The sequence below is a fragment of the Melospiza melodia genome, chromosome 3, assembly GCF_035770615.1.
Source record: "Melospiza melodia melodia isolate bMelMel2 chromosome 3, bMelMel2.pri, whole genome shotgun sequence".
In the NCBI taxonomy this organism is placed as follows: domain Eukaryota; kingdom Metazoa; phylum Chordata; class Aves; order Passeriformes; family Passerellidae; genus Melospiza; species Melospiza melodia.
This window is the reverse complement of record NC_086196.1, coordinates 31615997-31643089: the sequence shown is the minus strand read 5'-3', so window position 1 is coordinate 31643089 and position 27093 is coordinate 31615997. Positions and strand designations below refer to the sequence as shown.

Below are 27093 nucleotides of genomic sequence, written 5' to 3'. Positions count from 1 at the left end.
TTCTGGCAAATTTTGACACCCATATGACACTGCAGTACTGGAGGAAGAGTATGAAACAGATGGATTTTCCTTTTATTCCCTTGCCTCATAGCACAGTTCAAACTACTTATCCATCCAGTAGTCTACCTCAAAACTCTTCCTTGCTGCTCCTAAGATAGCACTTTCATACTGATCTGTTGAGCATTTTCCCTCTGCTCTTTCTAATGAAGTAAGAGGCCATCTGTTCCATGTAATCCCTTGCCTTAGAACTTTTGTGTGACTGGACTGTGCCACATTTCTTGAAATACTCTCTTGTACACTTAAGCTGTGCTACTTTCACTAGAAACCATCCTGGAAAAAGAATAAAACTATACAAAATGCTTGAAGTTTTAGAAGAAACAGTCACAGATCTGGCCTAACACATGGAATGCTGAATGGTCTGGATGTTCAAAACGAGTGCAAAAGAACAAACAAGATTAGAGACTCATAACAAAATGATTAAAACCCATTAACTGCACATGAGAGCCTAAATATGTTAGAATTGCCCTACCAGCAGAAGGAGAAGAAATAAGGATTGTAACATCATGAATAGCATCTATAAGGTGATCAACTGTCCCATGTCTCTTCAAAAGCAAAAATAGAAATATCAGGAAGCAATGTCAAAACATAGGAAGCATATCTTCCAACACTGTATGGCTGAGTTATGCAATTCATTCCCCCAGGAAAGTGGATGATAGAAATTCACAGAGATTCAGAAGCCATCAGACAAATTAGTGGAAGAAAATGTCACACAAAAATAAAGCTACTCAGCATACTAAACAGAAAGAAAGAATTCTGGCTCACAGCATCCCCTGATAGCAACTCAGTGGCATCTGAGAAAACATGAAGGAATGTTATAAAATAGTGAAAGATATACTTCATAAATACTAAAATCATGGCACTTCAAAACAGCAACTGGTATATTTCTCTATATGCTCTTTTAGAGAGAAATTACTATAACTAATATGCCGTTTCAGTACACTAAGGCAATAAGAGCCTGGATTTGAAAAATTTCAAGGAAAATAAGGGAAAAACCTGCATATGTAAGAGAAGGTTTGCCATCTATGAAAACAAGAAAACTTTACTTAATTTGTCTTCTTTATTTAAGTTTTGAGAATTCACTGAAAACACAGCAGAGAATCCACTGAATCTTGTCATTCTGTTCTTGGACAAAATTCTGAAAACAGAATACAATCACTGACAAAAGACAACTCACCAAAGTGTAAGCACCTCAAAGTGATCATGAGGCGTGCAAGAGCCTTACTTTATTCAAAATTAAGTATGTCAAATGGGTCTGTAGAGAGTACACACATGTGTGGAGCACAGAGATCCACATCCATGCACCTGTACCTCCAGAGTTCTAAGAATGATTAATTTTTCTTCACTCTTCTTCCTTGCAGAGTGTACGCTATCCACTTTCTTACTACACTATTTAAAGAGTTTTATAACATTTTCCTTCAAGAGGCATTTTCAGAAAACAACATCTCTAGGGTCCTTTCCTCCCTACCCTGTAATGCACAGTGACTAATTTACTTTCTGTTGAGTTGGCTGCCAAAATTGGCTGCCAAAATTTCTTGGATCTCAGTGACTGCCTATAAAGAGGTAATCCTTTATCCTTAAGATAAACCATAAACCTTATTTGAAATCAATGAATATATTCACATATCTCTTAGTATAAAAAGTATTCCTATACAGAGAAATTTAAAAACTCACTTTGTACATTTCAGGAAGAATGAAAGAAGGAGGGAAGTTCTGTTCCTCAAAAAAAACCTACTGCATTTTCTACTCTAGCTATTGTGCTAGAGTAGGAAATTATTTCATTGTAGTCTGACAGTTTTATGTCAGTAATAGCATTTGAGGACTAATAATACCTTGTTTGAAAGGCCCTTCTCCAGCCAGCCCTAAATTTGCAGGCAGCACTTTCAAAGGTTTGGCTAAATTTTTCTCATCTCAACTTTTTACTGGTTTACTTCTTTGTGTGAGTAGAGAAGGCATAGAAGAGACTCAGTGGAATCAGATGAAAAAGCAATAAAACATTGCTCACAAATAAGTTTGCAATATATTCTTTCTCAAGAGAACTGAAAGCAGAGCTATCAGTTATGGGAAGAAATACTGCACTAGCAGGATTTCCAGAAAATGATCTGGTTTTATCTTAGACTGAAAATTCTAAGATAGGCAGTGCAAATCTGATTCTAAACTGTTTGGAATTCTCAGCTAATTTTGTATTCCATTTGCGTCTCCTTACAGTAGGCACACACCTGATAACTGACATTTTCAGGCCTGCATAACTCTATCCCAGACAGTTTTTTGATCCATCACAACTTCAATGGACCGTGTCCCTGCTCAGCTGGATTCCCTGCTAGATGTTTGCACTGGTGAAGAGCTAAGCAAAGTCTAACTCTGGAAATATGCCTGGTCTTACTCATATAGATGTAACAAACTACCAGAATTTTTAACTTCAAGCCAAGTATTTTTCTCAGTCAGGTAAGTTTTCAGCATTTGGCATATTGCTTTATAAACAGCTGCCAATATAATTATATGTATACATTTATTTACAGATAATTAAATAACCAAACAGCAGGCTTCTGAACTATGCCACAGAAATGGTTTATTCTGACCTACACCATTCTAAACGTGGCAAAATATGTTTAGATATAATGTCTATTTGTGTCTTTATAATGTCTATTATATTGAACAAACTTGTCAGACAGTTATTATTTTTATTAGACCAACTAGTTTTCCAGGGAAAATCCCCAAGCTTCCAGATGGAATTTTTAGTACTAAAGCCATTCATCAGGTCTGAAGCAGAAACTAAAAACAAACTGAGAAAAATTAGAATTCAATTAAAAATGTTGCTGGTACCTGTGGAGCAGGGAAATAATTTCCTTGGGATTGCTTTTCACGTATGTAAGCATTTTCAAGAATGCAAATGCTATATCAACAGATACAAAGTATTAGACTTTGCTTTCTTTCACATTTCTGTAAGCCTCAGCTAGAAAACTTGACTGGCAAACATGACAATCACACAAGAATCAGACATTGTCACTAGGAGGTTGGAGACTGGAGTCTCTCTACTCACTTTAACTCATCTTGAGCCATTTTTTCTTGCACACTGAAGTCTCTATTTCTCATCTGTATGACCATTCCTTCAGCCTCACTCTGCAGTTCTGGAAGACTCTTCTCCAAAGTCTTGTCTTGAGTTCTGAGTGTCTCATTCAGTTTCACAGCATCTTCTTTTGCAGCTGCAGGGGACCAAAATACATTATGTAAGGAGCTAGTAATTAAAAACAACAGAGAAGCTGCCTACTCTATCAGTGGCACACAACTTGCACTGGTTATTTCTGCTGTGATTCAATGGTCAGTAACAAATGAGAAAATAATATATGTTTAATCAAACTGTTTATTATAGTTCACTTTTCAACACAATAATTGAACAAGTCTTTATATCCAGGATGATAAATACATTGCTCCCCTCCTCCTGCTCCTCAAAGAAAGAATTTGCACTGAACCTTCAAAACAAGCAGAAGACAGTTTGCTATATTGCTTGTAGAATTAAGGAGCAGGGAGGACAAGCAATGAAAATTAGGCTTAAATTACTTTTGGAGAACCTTAAAATATGTCATTTTTAGCATTCAGACTTAACAGTTCTGGGAAGAATAAACAGTTGTGAAATTTTAGAAAATGAATCAGAAGACGAGTGAGACACCCACAGATGTCTAAGCCCACTCATATGTTTAGAAGAAGATACCCATACATGGAAAAAATTTTGAGGGTTGGAGTAAATGAAGGTTTATTGTAAATGTGTTTGGAACAGCCAAATTATTCCAAACAGATAAAGCTTTATACACAGCATCATACTCAAGGATGGACTAAAATCTTTCTGCCATAGCACACCACATCATATTAGAATACTCACTTTCAGAAGCAACTAGGTCATTTATGGCAAACAGTTCCATCTTCAATTTTAAAAAGTATTGCTGCCCTTCCATAGTACAGAGCTCCCAAGTAACTGATTTCTCTAAAATGGCACTGTTCCTGGCCACAGGGGTACTTATGAGTATTTAAAATTAAATATTTAATTGAAGACATTGAAATCAGTATTTCAAACCTCAGTAAATCACTATTTCCTCTACACATAGTATAGGTTTAGAGCAAATTATGAAGAAAATTCTAATCTAATGATGTCTTTGATCAGCTGGTGAGAACTGAGATTTGTATCTTTAATAATGAGTGGTTTTGTGAGGTCTGGAAAAAGACTACACTTTCCTCAAACGGATCATGGATATCTCAAATATTTACTATATTATGCATCATTACTAAGGTACCTCAGGCCAGGAATAAGTCTATATTAATTTTTTATAATTTTATTTAAAAAATAGTGAGTAACGTCCCTGAATATTTACATAAAAGAAAAATGAATATATAAGCTAACCTTTTCTTAGGTTCAGAAAAACCTATACCAAATTTTATCCTTCTCTTCTCCTAACCATGTTTTGTTTTGTGTCTCAGTGGAATGCAAATATCAGAGTCCAGTGGTGGTAAAAGGTCTGGGTACACTGACATAGACAAAGGCTAGGAACTGCAAAGAAGGGAAATTCGATAGCTAAGAAGGAAAATTAGTTACAGCTACTCAGAAATTCAGAAAGTCAACAATCAGCTCAGTAGAAGTGAATAAGCAGTCAGAGCATGGTCATTAGAACCAGTCACTACAAACTTCTCACTTTTAATGAGGAGTTTTGTCAGTGAGGTAAAAAGAATGGATCAGAAGAACGTTGCTGTGTTATGAATCACCAATGGCATCCAGCTGTAAAAAAAAGTTATTGGGACATTATTAGGAGAGCAGACATAGGCAAGTTTTACTCCTCCTGAAGAGGAAGACACTGAAAAAACATCATTTCATGCTTTTTGGCTGTGGTTCAGAAACACAGATATACTTTTCAGCAGAGAAAGGGAAATTACATGAAGGTGAGTAGGAGATTTGGGAGAACACTCTTTGGTGCAATTCAGCCTAGAAAAAAAAGAGGCCAAAGTGGAATATGATTTCTCTCTGCAAATATATCTGGTGTTGGGGAAAGGAGGAGAAGTACTAGGGAATGGAAAAAAACATCTATTTGAGCTAAAGAACAGGGTTTGCTAGGAAACATGATGAGAAACTAAACATGAATATTTTTTGCTAGAAATGTGAACTATGGCAATTATGAAGAGTACTGAAACTGCCTCCTATCCAGATTGTGCGTATTTGTAGAAATTACTTTGAAGATGAGCTTTTGAAAGCTTTTGATAGTAGGAGAGTGGATGCCTTAACCCACAAGGTATCTCTCAATCCTGTGATGTGTATTTCTCAATGTGTATTTCATGTATTCTTAAAATGTTAACTTGGCCACTAGGCAAACACATTGATTTAAAAGTTTTTGTCCACTTCTGAGATACTGCATAAATTTATTTCACCCCTTCAAAGTTTTCTAACTCTGTATTTCCTACTGCTAAACCTGCTTGAGGAAATTTTTACTTGAGCTACAAACACTGGGCCTAAACTTAGTAGTGTCAAAAACTTTGTTTTGCTCATCATCCCAAATTCATCCTGAAATACGGGGAAGATGGTCTTTTGTTTAAAAAAATTCTCAAAAATTTGCTCACTTTTTCTTGTTGCTTTTCCCACAATTTTTTCTTGTCAAAGTTACAACTCCTAAGGATATCCTAAAGTGCTGTTCAGTTCACTTCCAAAGCACATACATGGAAATGTTACACAAAAGATAATGTAAAATGTATTTTATAGCACTTGGACAAAAATCAAAGCTTTTCCTTTCAATGACATAAGCCTTCAGAAGCATAGCTACTAAAACCAGCACTGCAGTGAATATTTGGAGGAGGAAAGAGCTGAAAAGTCTTTTTCAAGTAAAAAAAAAAAATCTGTATTTGCCAATTATTGTAATATTTTCAGCCATTATCTTATTTAATAGCTTTATGAAATATATCGGTCTTGCTTCTTAAGGCCATCTAGAATCTATTTTTCTCATAAGTATTTATTGCAGTGTAAGTGCAGTGAATCAGTCTGTGGAAGACAGAGCATTGACTTTGGCTCCATGCTTAGGTAGGGTTAGGAGTCAACTTGCAAATTCTAAGCAGCAGATGTTCATTAACAGCAAGAAATTAGTGCATTTTTGAAGTAAAGCTGGTGAATTAAGATGAAGTGTTAATGTACCAAGTACTAAAATTACACCAAACTTTTTTACCAATACATATTTTTAACTGCTTTGAAAATAAACAAAAGCTAAGCACTGTTTGTTACTTCATCATAACAGCTCTTCAGATAATTGCAAAAATCCTGAAGGAACATGCTCCATTTTCTTCTAGTCTTTGTTCATAATTACCAATACACTAAGTGTTCATATAAACTCTATACATAGATTTGAAGAAAAATTTGAGGACAGTTTACTGCCTTTTCTTCACTCAGCACTTTAAGCACATGACATTTCTCAGCAAGTAAAGTCTTCCTCATTGTCTCTCAGACCCTCTTCCCCTAACATCCTCCAGTTTTCTTGAGAAACAACTCAAGTACTTCAATTTTTTCCAATACCTTCAGCAGCTTGGAGAATGCCTTTGACGAACTGTCCAAGGGATTTCGCTCTGTCATTAGTCCTCTCGGCATCCTGCCTGGTCTGCTCCCCATCTGCTGTCACCTTGGTAGCCTGGTGATACCAATTCAGGGAAAATATAATTAATGAACAGGCCAAGGCTGCACTATGTTATATTCCTACAGGCTGAATACATGTACAAAACTTTCCTCAGGCCAGAGGCAATCAATGAATTATTGATCAGATGCATGGGGAATGAAATGCTCTGTTCAAGTACACAATTAAATTTTATTACCTTTTCCTTTAAATGGAAATTGGAAGGCTTTATTTTAGGTTCTTAGAAACCCTACTTGTGTGCAGCAGCACATCAATGGAGACAGGATTAAATTATCCACTGACTAACAATATCTTTGCTTAAAGAAATGCTGTTTGGAACCTTTTAATAGATTCTTCAGGGAATACTTTCCATAGCTTCACAATTGTGTACTTTTCGATTGACAAAGTGCAGCAGGTACTGTGACCTCTTTGCTTCTTCCCTGGAGGTGTTCTCAAAGAGACAGTTCATTCCAACAAGCAAGAAGAACTTTAAATCAATACATTAATTTGACCAAGACAGAGAGAGAAAAATAAAGAGTAGTTTTATTCAGCTCTAATGCTTGAAATTGGTCATTCATGACATATTGGGATGCTCAGTAAAATTTAAGCTTTCTGTTACTAAATGCTTTATAATTGTACTGAATCACAGCAGCAGCAGAAAGGGAGACATCTGCTGCAGGCCTGAAAAACATGCTGAGGAAAGGAATCATCGTAGGACACTCTACTTAGCTCTTGAGGTCCCTATTTAAAAATTGACCCTTTTTTATTGAAAAGAAGCTAAAGATTTCAAGACACAAAGCTTGTTGAGCTGTACTGCAAACCAAAAATAAAAACCAAACCAAACAAACCAAATGAAGAAACAAACAAAAAAAACCAAACAAAAAAAAAACCCCAAACAAACCCAATTAAAACCAAACCACCAAAACCCAAAAAAAACCTCCAACAAATAAAACCAGTAAAACCCTAGTTTTTTTCTTTAGGCTTTACATTCCCCAAAAAATCTTGAAACAAGGCATTATGAATTTCCTAGTCTCTGTGAAATGGCTAGAAGGTCAATAAATCAAAATGAGCTTAGGTTTTCCCTGACTTGAACTGCACAAATTGTTTCTCCCTTACAAAAAACCCCACACTTTTCAGTAATAGTCAGAGAAATAGGAGCACTTAAACACATTTATTTTTGCCTGATTGGCTTCTAGATGGCAGCCCTCAAGGTACTTTACATCTGAGTTTCTGAAATAAAATTCCTGGCATTATCATTCCACTTACAATTTTGGGCTACTTCAGAGTAGTTACGCTGAAAGTAATTTATATGAAAACGGTTCAGGTAAATAGAAATATACAGGAAGAAATAAGAACCCATGCAGACTGGGGGGAGTTTGTTCTATTCCATCCCTCTATCAGTAGAAAAAGTCTTTTCACACTTACACAGCTTTAATCATACTATTGGTTATTTCCTCTAAGATTTACAAACCCTTTTTACCTGCCTGGATATAGAACTAAAATATTGCTACAGTGAGCTGTAAGAGGCAATTGGGTTAGAAAAAAGGCAAAAAAATCCAAATGGTCTTGATGGACCACTGCTCTAACTCTCCTTGGCATTTCTGATGTCATTTAATTCTTCATGTAATTGAAAAAAACTCATTATTTATTATCAAACCCTCCAGAAGAAGCCTTTTATTCTTTGAGTTTTATTTGTTTGGAATATGCACATTCAGTTTTATTATACTCTATAATATTTCTAGTCCTTTACTAGAAATGGTGTTTTACAACTTACATATTCCTTTCTTAGTTTTGATTACTTTTTCCACATTCATGCTAATTCAAATTGGCCACTTTAACCTCTCTATTTATGACTGAATAGCATGTACCACATTTTTCTGAAAATTAATCTGTCACTGAACAATTTTCATTTCCTTTCAGTGACAGCTCTTTTTAGCACTTAAATTCCATTCAGGTCCACTGAAGGCCTTCTGTATTTTGACAGAATTTCCTTTGCTGAAAAATCGGCTTTTGCTTCACTATCTAGTCTAGCTTTAACTCTGTAAACCATATTAAATAGTGAACATCCTTCATACTGTAGCTGGCCATTCCACAGCTAATTAAATGTTTTCGTTTGTTAATAAGGTCCTAGTAATTTTCTACATATCTACAATTTACTACTACTGATTTCCGTCAGTTTTCAGCATCTTCTAACAGTTGAAACAGGCCCAACAAACTCTTGCTGTGGGAGCAATAAGGCAGACTGGACCCAGAGCAAGGGTTTGGAAAGAGTCCTGTAGAAGTTATTTGGACACAAATAAAACTTTTTGGCATAAAGGAGATCCCTACCATAGAAATCAATAAAGAAAGTATTTGAGATCGGTGAGCATGCTTTGGTGATGCCCACAGCTTAAACTTAGTGATGGAGGTTCCATGAAAGGCTTTGCTCCAATCTGGAGCAGCCACTTAGCAATTTAAACTATAAGCAAGTGTTAACAACTATACACATTTTTTTTTTTGTTGTTTTGGGTTTGTCTCCATGTTTATTTAGTCTGCTTATTTAATATTAATCAAGACTTAAAGAACTCCTCTTTAAGGAACTCCTCTCTAAGGAGCTCCTTAAAGAACTCCTCTGCTAGTGGGCTGCAGACCACAGAAGGAGGTGTAAACACAGACATGTACAGATGGAAGTTCTTGGCTTTCTCTCCAAATGTTCCCAGCTATTGCAAATTAAGTTGCTTCTGCTACTACTTCCAGAAATTTTCAAGTTAGAGAAATTCAGTACTTTGGGAGAAAGGCAAAAGTTTACAGAGACAAAAGAAGCATTTAAAATCAAGATGAGTGATTCTGATTCCTGTCTTTCTTGAACACTCTGAAGGTACCTAATTAGAAGGGAAGTTAGGGTTTTTGATGAAATACAGTGAACTGAAAGGAATTGAAGATATCAGTTCTTCCTCTGGTGGTCAGTGTGGGAATGTGCATGCAAACGTGAACATAATTAGTGCAAGAAAGACATGAGGATCTTCTATATGGCAAAGCAAATGAAGCACAGAACAGCGTATAAAAAAAAAAAGGAGTGCCGCACTGAAGTAAGAGATTATTGGTTGAAAAGAGACCCCAGGGAAGCAAATCCCCTGAAAGTCTTGTAGTGACTAAATACTATTGTCTTCTATATTTTATCTTAAAATGCTTAGAATTTTTTTTCATGGAAATAGATTCCTCACCAATCTTCACCAGCTTTTTTCTTCATCAGTACTGTTTCACTTTGAAAATACAGTGAGCCTGCAAATCAGATACAGGGAAAAACTCTGGCATCTATGGTGGTACTCTGTACTCCAAGTGCCAGCCATTATGTAGTTAGTAGTTGTATCTTCATTTGGAAATGAACCTTGAACACAGGGCTTGTTCTTCTTTTGGACTCGTTCTTCTTTTTGGAACACTATTCTTATTTACAAATACAGAAGGAGAAAGGTAGGACCTGCCACCAATTTCCAGTCCCTAAGTTAAAAAAAAAAAAAAACTCGAACAAAAACTACCCCAAACTGCTCCAAGTAACTCTGTAAGGATAACTGGAAATCATAAGGCTGCTTATTTGTCACAATGATGAAAAACTGCAAAAACGTAGTGGTGATAATGTGGCCACCACAATAACTCCCCTAAGATCACACTTTTGATGTTTTTTCCTTCCAAGAGTTGTCCACAGAAGGTCAGAATCTGCATTATTTTAGGTCATCTCTATTGGGGAAATTACAAAAAGCATATTAAAAAGAGCAACTTGCCAAGAGGAAAAAAAAAAACTGTCTTAGCCTAAGATTGAGAAATATTAATAGAAGCAATATTAACTTCCCTGCTTGTAGAGCTGACATGGGTTAAAATTCAAGCTAGACTTAAAACTACTGCAGTTGCTTTTTGCAGAAAAATAAAGGATCAAAGAGAAGTGGAAAAGCAAGTTTTCTCACAATGTCAGTACATACAGATAGATACTGGTGTATGCATGCACATGTGGGTGCCTACATATGCAAACACACTTCAAATGCTTTCTTACCCACCCCTCATTTCAAAATTGCATAAAAATCACACAAAGAAAACAGCTTCTCTGAGAATTCTAGTTCCTTAAGCCACGTGGATCACAATTTAGAGACATGATGCTAAAACTGCCTGGATTTTATGTGATTCTCTGCAGCGTATATTGATCAGTACACAGTACTCCACATCTTTCTTATTTGGTTCTTTCAACTCACAATCGTGACTTTTGGTAGTTCTTCCCATCAATGTACTTCGGACAGCTTTATTTATACTGAGTCTGGTTCACATTCCTATTTTTTTCTCCACTAGGTGGCACAATTTGTATTATTTTCTTAGACATCGTCTTTACTGACCAAAATGAGGTCTATTTTGAAATAATACTTTTGTAACAGAAAGAGTACATAGCACATCTATTGAAATCCAGAAGTTGCTAACTATGCTCATAAAGGAAATCTAGAAGACACATATTTAACTAAACTTGCACACCTCTTTAGTGTAGTCTTTTCCAGGTAAGATCATTCTTGGGTCATCTGTTTTGAAGTGAAAAAGCTTTCTTACCTTATTAGGAAGTTTTGCAGAAAATTTGTGTCAATATATTGGCCCACAAAAAGAGATTTTTAGAGGACTTCCTGTCATTTTAGACACTGGGACCGAGAATCATCTTATAATTCATCTATTCATTCATGTTTAATGCATATTGAGAAGATTTCTGTCATTATGCAGCCTCAACCAAACCCATAGACCTCCATGTGATCACAGACATACTCTTGTCAGTAGTTCATCCATTTCTGTCACCAAGGTATCCAGATTTTCTCGTGCTAGCTGAAGAAATCTCTCTGGTGCTCTCTGAGGTGAAAGCAAATGCTGTTGGGAAAGAGATGGGAGAGAGAAAAATCTGTATGTGATGGATGTCAGGGCTTCCAAATATTGAAGAAAAGAAGCATCAAACATTTCATTACAATATGCAACCCCTTTTGTCACTGACTTGTGTCACATTCATCCAACAGGCTTTTTTCAGGAATCCTGTCAATTTTACATAACTTGTAAGTATGGTAGGGAATGTACAATATGTTAAATACATAACCATTTTACAGACCATCAGCATGAAGACTATTTTATTTGTATGCAACATTGCTTTTCTATACCTGAAGTATAAGTCCTTGCACATATGTTCAGAAATTACTGTTGCAAGATTTATTTATTAAATTAAGTAAAAATAAATAACTGTAATACTTATTTATGAATCAAAGCAAGGCTAAAATAATTAAATCTTTATTTTTTCTTCTCTGAATGTACACACAGCTTTGAGGTTGAACAGAATCAAGTGTAGTTGTACTGAAGCTCTGATATTTATGTGAATACTGCCAACATACCTTTAATTCCTGTGTCATGTTCTCAAAACCATGCAACATTTTATATGGAGCAGGCAGTGGACCACTAAGGTTAACACTCAGGATCATCTGGTTTAGCCGATCCAGGTCGTTGAGAAGGAGTCCTGTGCATTCATCATCACAAGCTGGGGGAAGAACAACAAGGCTGCTAAACATTTCCTCCTGCTAAACATTTAAGACATTTGACTTGGATATTGTGGGGCACACACGCAATTCTGGGGTAGGTAACACCGATTTCATAACTATTACCCCAAATGTGTAGTGTGAGAAAAAATGGAAACAACAGCTAGGGAGTAGGAAAGACATTATGGCTTAGGATTTAGTAATGGACAGTTTAATATAAAACACAAAGATCAAAATTGATAGGCTTAGCTCACTAAAAGAGGAAATAATTAATGTTGTCCACTGTAGACTAGCCAATATAAAATATTAAATTATACAGGTAATTTGGACAAAGTTTGAGAATAACAGATAGGCAATTTGTAGATCAGATGGGCAATTCAGAGAATCTAAGGAGCTCTATAAGAAACACAATATGCTTATGGATTTGAATGCAAGGAAAAAAACCTTTAAAATCTCCATATAGCAGCATGGCCAAGCATACTAAACCTGTAATGCAGACAGCTGAAAGCATACAGGTAAAAATACTGGTAGCTTTCTTTTAAAAAAATGGTTTTCCCTACCTTTTTTCATTAACCAGTTTATAAGCTTTTCATGTATGCTTCTATTCTTTCAAAGATCCTTCAGGATGAAAAATATTGTTGTGTGCTGCATATATCAAAAGAAGTTTGCATTTCCTCCCTCCCTTACTTTCGATTAACTATCACAAGATATTCTCATCTTGTATCATTTATGCAGCAGACAGGAGAATTCTTCATCCTTTAGAAAAGAGTTGTGGGAATACCTTTCTGCTTCTCTGCATAAAAAGCTAGCAAACCCAAACATCTCAGGAGACGAAGCAAACTGTGGAACAATGAATTCACTGGTGATGTTAAGAGACATGAAGAGTTGTACCTAAAATGTTACAAGCGTGTAATTATTTATTTCAGCAAAGCTAGGCAGTTTAATAGCTAAAAAACCTCGCTAAGCAAAGTGTATGTTTTTGTAGACAAGAGAAGTAATTTTCAAAAGAGAATTACTTCTTTTTTCCTGAAATGTGTTCTTCATGTGGATTACATCTTTTCTGTTCATTAAAGTTTTCATAGTCACCTAAATATAGTTATTACTCTTTTGACTGTTCAGTACACCAAAGACAAAGAGTAGAGTCAAATACTGAGGCAAAAAAAGGTAAACTATTTCAATACAGCATGAAATTCAAGCGGGGATTGAAAAGGAGAGCAGGTAGATGCTGGATTATCGTAGTAAGAAGTGGGTGCAGAAGGCTAGATACTACTGTTATTTTAAGATTTCCTTTTGCATTTTCATTGCTTCCACTTGCAGACTCCTTTCTCCTATTTCACAGTATTTTGTTACATAAACTGAACTGCACTGGAACTGCAGTCAATAACTGTGGGCATGATACATTCTGATTTATGCTCCTACATGAAATTTTACCTCCCCCCAACTTATTATCATCCCTGTTCTTGCCATCTGTGTGCTTGCCTTTAGAAGCCTGAGAGAATTCAAGGAAAAGCAGATTTTACAGCAAATAATGTTTTATATAACAAACACCTGTTCTGTAGTTGATCAAGAAGGTAAGGAGACCAGATAATCATTCTGCAGGATGAAAATAAGTGATTTTGAACCTGACAAGTGTTGACCTTTATAGTTTACTTTAGTTTTTGCTGTGGTTTTTTTTCCCCACATATGATTTCACTCATGAAACAAGGGAAATCTATTCACCTTCAAAATTTTCCTAGTGGTTGGTAATAAATTGCTAAAAATTTGTTATGTGTTAAAGACAAACTCAATTCACACCAATGAGAAAAAAATGAACAGCCCATAAGACATGAAGTATTCTCAATGAGTGGGCAATCAATAAATGAACGTTCAGTATAAATTAGCACCTCTTGCAAAATAATCAGGTTGAAAAGAGGAACTGCATCGAGTGAGACCACAGCTGAGTAGATGAGACAGGACTGAGCTGCTCCAGTATTCAGTCTGTAATGTACTGTAGCTATGGGAAATATTTCAAAAGCGTGATTATATTTTGCAAGACTAAATACTTCTGTGTCTATCTATAAAGCTGTCAGGATAAATTTGTGTCTAATATTAACAAATGCAGCACTAAATTCAGATCATTACAGCAGTGCAAGCATGTCAGAGGCAAACCATGCAATCAATATTACAATAGTTCAACAAGCAATTAATGCAAATTACTGCGTTTTCCATTTTCACCACACTCTTCCATGCACACTAAGTCTCTAAGGATTTTGACTTACCTCTTGTGAGAAATATGCCCAAAGTATGCATGCTAAAAGAAATTCTTTTAAGTTTATTCCATCTTACAAAGAAACATAATGTGTAATAAAAGAAACACATCTGAGTCACAATGTGTTCCTCCAACTGAGTGATTATCTGACACAATTTTGCTTTAATACATTCGTATCTGTGAATATTCAGAAGACTGTGTTATGACTAGCAAATTTTTGGTCTAAGGGCAATCATGCAATCTCTGATGGGAGGTGGTATCCTACGATAATCAGTGACTCTTCAGTATCAGCTTCCTGTTGTTTCAAACAAAGTGTTGAACTACTGTTAGCTCAATAATCTGTTGGCTATTACCTCATTTTTCCCATTTTGGCACTATTCTCACACCAAATACTAAAACAGCCTTCCTGTGCCTTCCAAAACAGAACCCCAGTAGAGAGCTGAAAGCTTTATCTTCCTTGCCACTGCTGTTGGTTCAATGCAGCTTACCTGATCAGTATGCCTCCAAAATATGGGAAAATTCATACCTAGATCAGGGTCTAAAACACCTACAAAGGTTTATTTCTGATTTTTATTATCTAGAAATCCTGCTGGTTCTGATACATACCAGTAGTAGCTGAGCTTAAAGATTGCTTGATTTGGGTGAAAGAGAGGAGTGTGGACCTCAACTCAACAGGAGTTCATTTTCTCACAAAAATGGAGAACAAGTGATAGCTTATCAAGCTCTAGACCAAGCAGGGATGGCTTAATTGAGCCCATGCAGCCCGAGAAGCAGTTGCCCAACACAGATGTAAATTAATTCTTACAGCTGAGATACATGGACACACAGCACAACCCGGAACACTGAAGAAACTAGTCCAAGGCTTCATAAACGTAGTGTGACACACATTCTTTTCAGCTCACTCTGTAAAGGCTCCCAGCACCTGCTGAATTAAGGGCTGTGTAAGAGCTGGGAGAGGCTTTGTTTCACAGATTCTGCAAGATCTATCTCTGACAGAGACAGCATCTCTGCCTAGTTCTGAATTCCATGATATCTGCCTAGGCTGATAACATGGAGCTCCTCACTGTTTTGAAGGGAAAACTTTGATTCTGCCAGAACTGGTGGCTGGGAGCTCCCTTGTTCTTCTTGGTGCAGGGCTGTGATGAAGCAGAGATTGACAGCTGGGAAAAAAAAACCTCTCTCATTGCAAACATCTTGAGTGCAAATACTTAAATGTCTTGAGTGCAAATACTTAAATGCCCAGTACCTGGTATTAAAGGAATCTCAGTATATAATTTTCTTCTTCTACCACTCTTGAATATTTAAATACGTATAGATGAAAATTTGTTGACTGCAGCAAGGCTGAGGATCTTTTTTGTTTTTTCACCCCACAAGACTGAGTTAAGGAAAAATTCCTAACAATGAAATATCTGCTTGATCTCCCTGTGTCTTGATTGCTTCCTGTTCAGTCACATCAACGGCTTTACATTTAGGCTTCTGCTTGACCCCAAGCAGCAATTGTGACAGCAGCACACATCCAAGGAAGGGTTCTGAAGCTCAAAACATAGAAGACCTTTTTTTCTGAAGTCTCCATTGTAGTTATGACAGATACCCTGAAAGCATTCAGAACTTGAGTTCTGACTTGCCATATAATATATAGGGCCAAACAACAATAAAGCCTTGAAGTTCTCACCAGGATTGTTTTGTTCCATAAATATGGCACAGCAGTGAGCAGAGTCACTGTGCCCATAATACTGCCACCTAGGCCTCTTCATTTTATGTACTACAAACTCTACAACTGAAGTGAAGTGCAATGTCACAAGGTATAACAAAAAATACACAAGAGGATTACTATTTCTAAGAAAATACATGATTGCTACAGGCATGATTCAAAATCTGAGAGAAAATTTGGGAGAACTTTTGTCATACTTGACAGTATACAAGGATGCTGGCAGCATTATTAAAATTAGCTCCCAACCATCACTATTTATTCTTTGGGTACTGGCTTTTTCAAAAGAGAAGGGAAAGTGAACCTACAAAGTTAATTGCTTGAGTCCAAAAATTGAGTCCAAAAGTATTCATCAGCAGAGTGTTGTGCATATCTGTATAGGACAACCTAGGTGGTTAATTAACAGGGGAAATAATTCAGCCATTAGCCATTAGAAATTTCTATGATGTGTGGTAAACCATACTCTTGTATTACTTATTAAAAAAAAAAATCTACTTTTTTGAAATAACTTTTCATTCCCCGATGGAATCCTAGAAAAAACAAAATTGTTCTGTTCTAAGAATATAATGGGAATGGAATGGGCCATGCACCTATAATTATATAACCATTGCTATTTATCTGCAAGTGGAATCATCCCTCTTTAAGCAGTGGCTTTCAAAATAAATATATATTCTATTTTACCAGTAACTCTCTAAAATATAACTGGTATAACACATCACTGAACAGTGACATGCACTAAGCAACTGAAAAATGACACATTATTAAAAAAAACAGTAAAAATCCAGTAAAACAGATTTTCAGCTATATCAGAAATAGATCACTTTAGTGAAAATGCATGCTCCTCTGCTTTCCCCTCCACCTTTTCACTTAAAAAATCTTTAGAATCCTTATGATCAGGAGTATGTTAAATTCTAAACATTATATTGAAAGAAGAATGCATTACGATATTTTGGCTAAAATACCTCTCTGATCTGATTTAAATACACATTATTTGGTTTTTCAGGTTTGTCAGGTTTTTATACTGTGTGGTGACCTTTTATGGAATTTGCCAAAAATTAATTATTTAAATGGCTATTCTTTTTTAATTATTAGAAAATCAGAAAATAAAAAATTAAATTCTTTAATATTAACTATACTATACTAACAGAACAGCTTAATCACAATGTCTTATACTACTTATAAATAATTTTTCAATAGGGCTGACTGTATTTGAATGTATTTTCTTTAGGTTAGACAACTTTACCACCTAACCAGGGGTTCTCTACACTTCTGACTGGTACAATGCAATTGCAGTAGTTGAAGTGGAACCACAAATGAGCAAGAGGAGGTACATGCATTCAGTTCATCTTAACTACTGAATGCAAACAGGATTCTGCTCTTGACACTGATTAATTTTCTGTGCTTTAAGAGTACCATTTTTTTTTTGCTTTTAAGGTTTTGTTACAACTGAAGCTGGTCAGAAGGGAATTTACTATTTCGCAACTGATTGATACATGAAAGTAAAAAAATAAATTGTATACAGAACCCAATTCTCAGTTGCATTAAATTCAGATTGGAACAGCTCGGTGTTCTGACAGCAAGGATGGAAAACTTCAGGTTGTCCCAAAAGTGTTTCTAATGGCTCTTTGACAGGACAAGGACTATTAAAGCACATTAGGGGCTGCAGCAATGAATCCTTACCAACAGCTGCACTGTGAAGCCTGTGACATACCAGACATTGTTTACCACTGGCAAATTCCCACAAAATCCAGGCTTGCCACACTCTCTGTGCCACAGACCTGTGTCCACCACAGGCTACAAAGGTTATTGATCAGGCTTATTTTCTACCATGTCAGGGGTACTGTACTGCATTAGCAAAGGCAGGTGTGGAGTATATGGGTGCTGAGGAACCTTTAAACAAGAGAAAGATCATACAGTAAGACCGAATAGGCACATAAAATGTGCCTGAAATATACTGAAATATTAAACTGCAGTTTATGCAATTTATGATATGGTTATTATTGATGTGGTATCAACAGTAAAAAACTACTTCCTATGATAGGGAGATTTAAAGTACATCCCATCTGCTCCTATAGGTGGTTCTTATCTTTATGACTAAAGAAAAGAAATCTTTGCATTTGATTCCTCACTTCTAGTGGTCAAATGAAATGTCCATATACATATGTGAAGAACTGTTATTATGGTAGAAACTGACTACTTAAAGTTAGAATGTAGATAAGTTAACAGCGTAGGTATATTTCAACACTCAAATTTAAATATGTTGCAGTTAAATCAGAGATTATAGCAAATAACATCTTTCAAAGCAAAAAGGTGGAAAATTTCATTTGCCTGCAAACAGCTTTTTCCATTCACAAATAGGATTTTTAACCTTATTATCCACACAATGAAATAGCCTGATTAACAAATTGAAAAACCATTATTAATGACAACTTGCACTTAGGCTGTTTTGTACAACGAAACTCGGTCATCCTGCATACCCAAAAGACTTTTCAGAATACTGATAAGGTAAAAGACCAATACAAAAACATACTAAGTCATGCCTGTGATTGGAAAAATTGGATAATACTGGCAATAATGTAAGAGCTATTCAGGATATTGTAAAATGAAGTAATTTTCATGCAGATGGCACTCGGTAGAACACAGTCCTTATTTTAAAATTTTGTAGCTGTAACACTTATGAACTTAACTTGCAATTACAATTCTCCTTGACACAGAGACCACAAAATGGAACTCAAATGGCAGTTATTTCAGCAAAGGGACTACTTACTCCAGTTGCAATCATTTTGAGGCTCAAAATAGAGCTTAAGATAGTAAGTTCAGAATTAAGTCCTAAACTACATCACACTGCAGGGCATTAGAAATTTATTTTTCTTAATTGCATGACTCTTTTAATCATTGAATCAATGCCATGTTGTTAATAGTAAAGAAATAGAAGAAATTAAATCTATATTCCCAGTAATCTATAATTTCTACCTGGGAATCAGGGCTGATGAAAAAGCACTTATTTCAAATTACTTACTTAGAAGCTTAGGTCTGCTAAGTCCTGGTGACTGTCTGAGAACTGATCCCAACCACTAGGTTGAGTGAAAAAATGTTCTGAATTGTGTAGCTCCTGACTCTATGTGCCTAATATCTCTTCTTTAGAGAAGAAGCCATGCCTTCCATTCTTGAAGTATATAATGCCTTCAGACATTAAAAGCACTTCTTTTGTTTATTCTTTAAAGTTTGCTTTTGAAATGTTTGCATTTTGTTTTAACCATTTCATTTTAATACTAGAGAGGTGTGTACCTCTGCATATTGAGGTACAAAAGAAATGAAATCTTTGGAGAAGCAAAAAAAAAAAAAAAAGTAGATGGTATCTACTTTTCTTGATGTTACATGTCCCTCACACAGACACACCACTCTCCATCAAAAAGCTCCAATTAAAGATAAAACATTTAAAACCAGCTCACTGTGCCTTGCCAATACTTCAACACTTTCAAATATGCACAGGTTAATAACTATTATATACTGTGGACTTACTGGAATTCTACCATTATCCTACTTCAAATTTAACAGTCATGGCATTGAAGGGGAAAAAAATCACAATAAAGTTAGTCCCTCTATATCCTGGGGGAGATGAGGAAGAGGAAAATGCCTTATTTCAGTCAGGGCTGACCAACAATTCTAGAAAGATTTTGCTACTTTTTTAAAATAAGAGATAAGCATGCAGCATTATGTGATATGAGATTGTGGCTCAAAACAAGAAATATCCAATATAATGAAAAAAATCCAAACAAAAATACAAGATAATCACTTGGTATGTATCAAAATTGAGGGTAGGAGAAAGATACCAGTACTGGGAAATATAAATTGGTGATTTAGGCTATTAGTTCTCTATTTGTAACAAAAAAAGTTCTTTGCTGGGTATAGTGTACTGTTATTGCTTACATCTTTTAAATTCCAATGGATGGTTGTTGAATCAACATGATCAAGTAAACCTTAGTAAAAATTTTGTGTGCGCCTCATGGCATAGAGCATTGCGATTGCTGGTTAAACATTTAGGACAACACTAAAAAATTCACCAAGAGAAAATATTGTCACAACAGTAGCAACAACCTTTGGCAAAATTACAGACTCTAAAAAGCCAAAAAGAATTCCTTCAAAGATTTTTTTTGTCAGTTTTCAGTGATAATACTAAAATTATTGAGTTTTCTTGACATCTCAAGGCCTGTGAAAACAAAACGGACCAGATGCCAACGTAGTGAGAAACCTGGCAATTATTTTCAAAGAAAGCCATACAACTCACTGTTACACAAGCAGGTTTGAATCTCTGAAATATGACAAACACAAGCAGCAGTTATCCAAAATCCCGTTAGTATACGTACAAATGCATCTCGTGCCGTGACGCGCATGCCGATGCTCACAGCCAGCACACTTCCACCCCGTGAATCCAGGCTTGCAAGTGCACTGCCCAGTGACAGGGTCACAGGGGACAGGCACAGAACCATATGGATCACACTCACATGCCTGGCAGGACCCTCCTGGAATCTGTGGGTTTCCTGTGTAGCCAGAAGAACACCTAGACATTGCAAACACAAAATAAGATTTGTCCAACTGAGATGCGGGGCACAAAGAATACTTGGCAGTATTTTAAACATAATTTACACAAACATCCATGAACCATTAAAAAAATCTTTGTTGTTTCATGATCAGGAGAGAAATTTTGCAAACTGTCCAAAGAGACTTCTACTCAGGACACAGAACAGTCTGGATGAAGGAACTATGCAAAATTGATTCCACATCCTTAACAATTTTCAGTTAAATTTCTCTTAAACTGCAACAAATAAACCCCTCCACTATCATTGTGTGGCCCTGTGTTTTGTGTCAGGCATGAAATCTCCTGGTAGACATTTTGATCATCTTAATCCCTCAGTGTTTTGATGGATGGGACAACAGAGGCTGTTTAGGATGTTAATTCACAAATCGGCATAAAAATGTTTATGTGTAACTGTCTTTCGCAGCCAATGCCCATGAGGGCACCACAGTCACTAAAACAAAGGGTATGAGTGACATCAAGATACACTATTAGCATGGCATCTAATTTTAGATAAATTTTTTTAACTTCTGAGCCCCGGAGGGAAAAAACCCTCACACATCAAAAAGTAAGACCAGGACAATATCTGTGATATAAATAACATTGATTATCAATTTACAGTGGTGTATATAAAAATTGTCTATGTTGGCTGAGTTTTAACAGCATATAAAGGAGAAATAAATTATCCAAAGGCATGTATTTAAAGAGTAGCAAATACATGCTTGTAATATTGAAAAACACTTATCTCCTTCATGCCTTTTTCTCATTTCATTGTCCCTCTTTCTGCTTTTTCCATTAATCTTTTCCATTAATCCTACCTTTGGCAGTACTGGCCTTCGTATCCAGGTGGGCAGGCAGTACACCGGTAGTCACTAGGTCCTTCAGCAATGCAAGTAGGGCTAAAACTAAAACAAAAGTACATAAAGATTTTTTTTTCTACTCTCTTGCATCATTTCACTTTGGTCAGCAGTAAAGAAGGGCCCAAGAAGTTCCACTCTTAAAGTAAATGGCAGCATTTTCTTATCTGTTTATAAAAACCTGTGAGAGGTCTCTCCTTTCTATTATAATTTTTGTGAATGCTTTCCTGTGACACTTGCACAGTTTGGCCAAGGGCTCTAAGGGCTATATCCAAGGGGATGGAGTGAGCAATGCCCATGCTGTAGGCTTGTGTGATTGAATGGTGCTGTCACCCACAGAGAGCACTGGGAAGGATGTGAAAAGATTTAGAAACTGAGCTAATAAGCATTCAGCCTTTCCAGTCTGATTTCATCTTATTTTGAGTGAAATGAGATAAGCTGGGAAGAGTTTACTTGAAGGTAAGATATAAAGTGGGAAAAGGAACCAAAGTCATACTGTATGGAATCTTCCAAAAAGGCAGCATCAAATGATCTTAAAGAGTTATGAGAAAAGCCCAGTCTACAGAGAAAAAAACAACCCTAAAAACTACCTCCTTTGTGATCAGAGAGAGGTCTTATTTTAATCATTGAAGACACTAGATTATCTTTTCTAAGTCACTTTACTACTGACTGCAGTGTGTACCTGTAGGCACTGTGCAAAGTAGCACTTAGTTGAAATGTTAGTGTATGAAGTGCCTGCACAGGCAATTAAAACAAACAAAAAGGCCAGGTAGGGCAAAAGAACAGAACTAAATATTAAGATGGTGTAAAACCATGAAACTCTTTCAGCTCTTTGTGGAAGAAGAGCTAGAAAAGCACAGAGGTGGCTAGTGGTGAGCCCAGGGCTCCTTCTTGGTACAGTGCAGTCAGCATCCTCATCTAACTTGCTTATAATGCATTAAATCAATAGTGCTTGAATGAGTATATAAAATTATGCCTTTGCAAAAAACATAAACAAATTGATCTATTACTCACAAACTCATTATCCAACACATTTTCAACTCCATAAAAATAGATCCATACTAAGAAAAATTCATTCTCTCTGTTCTTTTTTTTTTCCCCCAGCTCATCATGTTTGAAACTGACTGCTGATTGTACAGCAGTATAAACACAGTATTTAGAACTTTAGTGGAGTTTTATACAATTTCATAAATAAAAATAATTGCACTGTAAAATTCACAAATACTATCGCATCAGTCATGATATAGCAAGCTAATGAGATAGCTCATTAGCTATCTGCATTTCATCTAGATTATGATTACTTGACTACCATAAAATAGCTGCAGGTAGACTTTTTCCTTAATAGCATCCTGAAGAGCTTTAACTGATCTGCAAAAGATATAAATCTAAGGTCTGATACTCTGATTTTCTACCTAATACTGTAGCTTTATGGAATGAATCTATGCCACTCTATCCATCTAAAAGCCAGGCATCTAGTCTAAACCAATTGTTCAGGCATCTTCTATCAGCACTGGAAAATGGACATGCACAGACAGACTTCTACAGATATTTGAAACACCTCCTTCCCTGCCTTCTCCCCAGTGGTGTTTTCCTTTAGGTTTAACATGAGTGAGTTGTACAGTTGTCAGTCTCTGTATTTACAGTACAGCTACTAAAGTTGTTGATGGCTGTGGATAACAGAAATAGAAATCCTTTCCATGATGTCTAGAGACAGCAGAGTGAAGCTCTATAAAACACAAGCAGTTCCCTTCCTGGACATGCTCAGATCTGATTCTTTTCTCAACAGCACTAAGAAATTGGATGACTATCTCATGATTAAGTGTTTTTATTAAATTCAGATTAGGTGTTATTCTCTTATTTCCTGTCAAGGTGTATGAAACCAGAGTCTCATGATCACTTTCATGTGAGCAAGACACAAAAGGCTTGTGATTAAATGAGGTTCGGGCACTTTGCTTGCTCTCCCTCAGGCAGCTCAGCAATTTGAGCGTGCACCTAGGACACCTAAAAAATGGACACTTTTAAAAAAAGATGGAGATAAGACAACAGGGAGTGTTTTAAACTAAGGGAGGGGAAATGTAGATTAGATGCTAGGAGGAAATTCTTTACTCAGAAGGTGGTGAGACACTATAACAGCTTGCCCAATGAAGTGGCAGATGCCCCAATCCCTTGAAGTCTTCACAGCCAGGTTAGATGGGGCTTTGAGAAAACTGGTCTAGTGGAAGGTGTCCCTGCCTATGGCAGGAGAGCTGGAGTTAGATGATTTTAAGTTCTCTTCCAACCCAAACTATTCTATAATTCTGTGTTAGACATGATACCCACAGTCCACACATTTCTCACCTGTAGAGCACTTCAGCAACACCACTTCCTGAGTTTCTGTTAGGTTTTAGATAAGATACTGAAATGATCTTGGGAGCACAGTGTTGAAATGTTAGTGTTGAAATGTTAGTCTAAATGCCATAAACACTGGGTGAAGAGCCCTGTTCATTTTCTGATCTGATACATGTATTTCTAGGCAACCAAAGGTTCCTAAGCACCACAAAAAAGACAGGCTGGAGTATCTGCAGCCCTTCATACTGTCATTTAGTAACATAAAAAGTTTTTTTCCATTATTTGCCAATTTACAAAACTGAGAACCTTGGTTGATCTTGTTCTTTGCAACTTGTATGTCCTTTTCTGATACTAATAGACAGAACACATAATCAAGTTGTAACAGAAAACACTCATGAAATGGACAAACCTCAGAAAAACTTGTAGTTAAGAATGCATTATAACTTCTGAGATAAAGGATATTTCTTTAAATACCTGAGATTTGCTGTGTATGAAAGATTATGATGTTTTTATCTAATAATGTTTGAAAAAGAACTTTCCTCCCTCAAAATAAACCCAAGATCAAACCAAAATGATAAAATGAAGTAAAAATAAAAAGAAACCCCTAAATTCTCAGCTATCCTGACTGAAATCCTCACTAAAACATCCTAAAGGCCAGACAAAGCACTGAAAAATGGTTTTACAGAACACTTCCAGCTTTTCAAAAGCACAATCATGAAACACAAACCTGCTCATTGCACTACTACAGTATGATGCCAAATATCATTAAGAGCTTCTCAGCAAAACAACAAACAAATCTCAAGTGCTAAAATATCATCTGTTGGGAACACATGCAGAAGCATCGTGGAAAGGCTCATTAGCATAAACCAACCAGTAAAATTTATGCTGCAATAACTATAATGCTTTTAAATTATTCTATATTTCACAAATTGCCTGAAACTCCAGTAACATTAAATAAGGAATCAATAAATTCCATAGTGAAGCAAAAAAAGGCACTGCAACACATTTATACCAACATAATATATAAGAATTTTTGCAGCTCCCTTGTGGCTACATTGTACTTGGGTTCTGCTCTAGCTCCGTTTATGAGAATACCTTTATAACACACACTCATTATCTTGAGTACTGTATCTTCTAGCACTTATTAATTTATTCATCACAAATTAGCAAGGGAGCAATTTCTGACTTTTAAAGGAAGATCAATTAGCAAAAGCAGATAAGAAGTTTTTATTATAGCTTCCATGAGGCAATTCTCCTGTAGCCAGCCATCTGAAAAAGGACACAGGGAACCCAGGAGGAAGCTCTGGCTTGCTGGAAAGGCAACCCTGCACCATGAGTTTGCTGACTTACTTGTTACTGGGAATGGGCAGGGGACAAGCGCAAGGCTGACAGTCATCCGGAGAGCCTTGGACGGTGCCGTAAAATCCCGGAGCACACCTCTCACAGTGGGGACCAGCAGTGTTGTGCTGACAGTCCTGCCAAGGAAGGAGACGGAATGAAAGCTGCATTTGATAATTACATGAAAGCAGACAACATTCTGCTCCCAGCCTTAGGGATTCAAACCCACTTCAATACATAATTTCCCTGATATGATTCTCAGCGGGAATGCTTGCTTTAAGCTTCTATCAAATGTCTGCTGAATAATATACAGGCTTAAAAGGAGAAAGGTCTGTAGCTACCCAGATGCATCCTACAGAATTTCTTATCCCATTCATCCTTTCTTTTCTCCTTTGTTCCAGCCATTGGAGAAGGAGCAATAATTAAAATTCAGTCTTACTGTACCAGTTCATGTGTATTACTGCCTGTAAGAGCAGAATTGTGTTTACTGTATGACACATGGTACATTGTTTCTTTGTTTTGCAGGTGTTCAGTTTTTCTTTTTGCACAAATAGTAATTCAGGGGTGAAAAAGCACTGCATAATCTGAACTCCAGAGGATCAGAACAGAAAACTTCAAAAGTTTGCTTTTATGACACTCCCTGAACTTTGATACTTAAGCTATTTAGGCAAAATTGTATTAAAATATTGACTTCTGTTTTTTTAGATTAGTACCACAATTTAGGAATTTTACATTAAGATTAACTTGGTGCAAAGGTTTAGAAGTGTAATACCTGACAAACTGACGTTTCAGAGTCACACATAGTGCTGTGTCCATGACACTGACATACAGCACAGGTGCCTAAGGTCTGAGCAGGTGTCCTTCCCGCAGGTGGAGAGGGAAGCCTATAAAATCCTGGAGAGCATGACTGCAATAAAAAAGATGCAGAAGAAAACAGATCATTACAGAGTGGATTGTGTGTGGGGAGCATTGCAAGATCATCTTTCCAATCACCAGTTTTTACAAGTTGTGAAAAGAATCTGACAGGCTTCCAGCTGTGTTACAAACAATACACAGTACTTTACAGATAACAAGAGCCAGTCCTAATTGGAAACATGGCTGAAAAATCCCTGGAGCACTCTACTGGCATCAGACTTTTACACTAAAGCTTGAGAGATCTTTCATTGAGATGCAGAACACTTTTCTGTTCTCACTGTGCATCAAGCATCATTCCTTTCATTACTTAAGAAAAGAGTTTGTTTTCAAAATAATTTTTTTGCATGGACTGTGGAGAGCAAGCATGATGATTCTGTTTCCTTCATCCCTGCTATGTTTTTCAGGTTCGACAAGCAGTATCTGCCTACACACTACCTCATGGATAACAAGCAAAAGCCGAATAATAAACAAGAAAATGGCAGCATGGCTGCATTATTTATAGCTATATAATTTAAACACCATAAAAGTACAGAATTCAAAATGTTAAAGGTTTTCCATGTCTTGAGCCTATCAGCCCCAAACCAAGTTTATCCATCACTAAGTCTCCTCTACCGCAGCTTGGCAATAAAATTCCAAGAATAACTCAAGAATTGCTAGCAAAGCTGACACTTGTAAAATCAAACACTTAGTCTTTATTTCAGGCTTATTACACAGTGCTGTGGAAGCCCTAACACAGCTCTCAGGAAACACACAGCTCTGGCAGCATAAAAACACAAACAGGAACATTTTGACAGCTGAGACCATGAGGGGTAAGAGCCTACTTGTCCCATGTATAAATCCCACCACCTAGTGGGGCCAGGAGCCTGTGAAAGCTGGCTGATGAGGTCATTTCCTACTGGTGGCCACAATTTCTGC

General features: G+C 36.4%; 1 protein-coding gene across 1 annotated transcript in view; it reads right to left on the bottom strand.

The window, feature by feature from the left end:
• LAMA2 (laminin subunit alpha 2) overlaps positions 1 to 27093 on the bottom strand; it is a 334586-nt gene that overhangs the window by 69308 nt on the left and 238185 nt on the right. Inside the window, exons 30-37 of the mRNA XM_063153343.1 lie at positions 26036 to 26170; positions 25276 to 25400; positions 21559 to 21645; positions 20532 to 20725; positions 12068 to 12210; positions 11460 to 11558; positions 6596 to 6707; positions 3098 to 3260 (exon numbers count right to left, since the gene is read on the bottom strand). Coding sequence (XP_063009413.1) covers positions 3098 to 3260; positions 6596 to 6707; positions 11460 to 11558; positions 12068 to 12210; positions 20532 to 20725; positions 21559 to 21645; positions 25276 to 25400; positions 26036 to 26170 — 1058 coding nt within the window. The remainder of the gene's footprint in view (positions 1 to 3097; positions 3261 to 6595; positions 6708 to 11459; positions 11559 to 12067; positions 12211 to 20531; positions 20726 to 21558; positions 21646 to 25275; positions 25401 to 26035; positions 26171 to 27093) is intronic.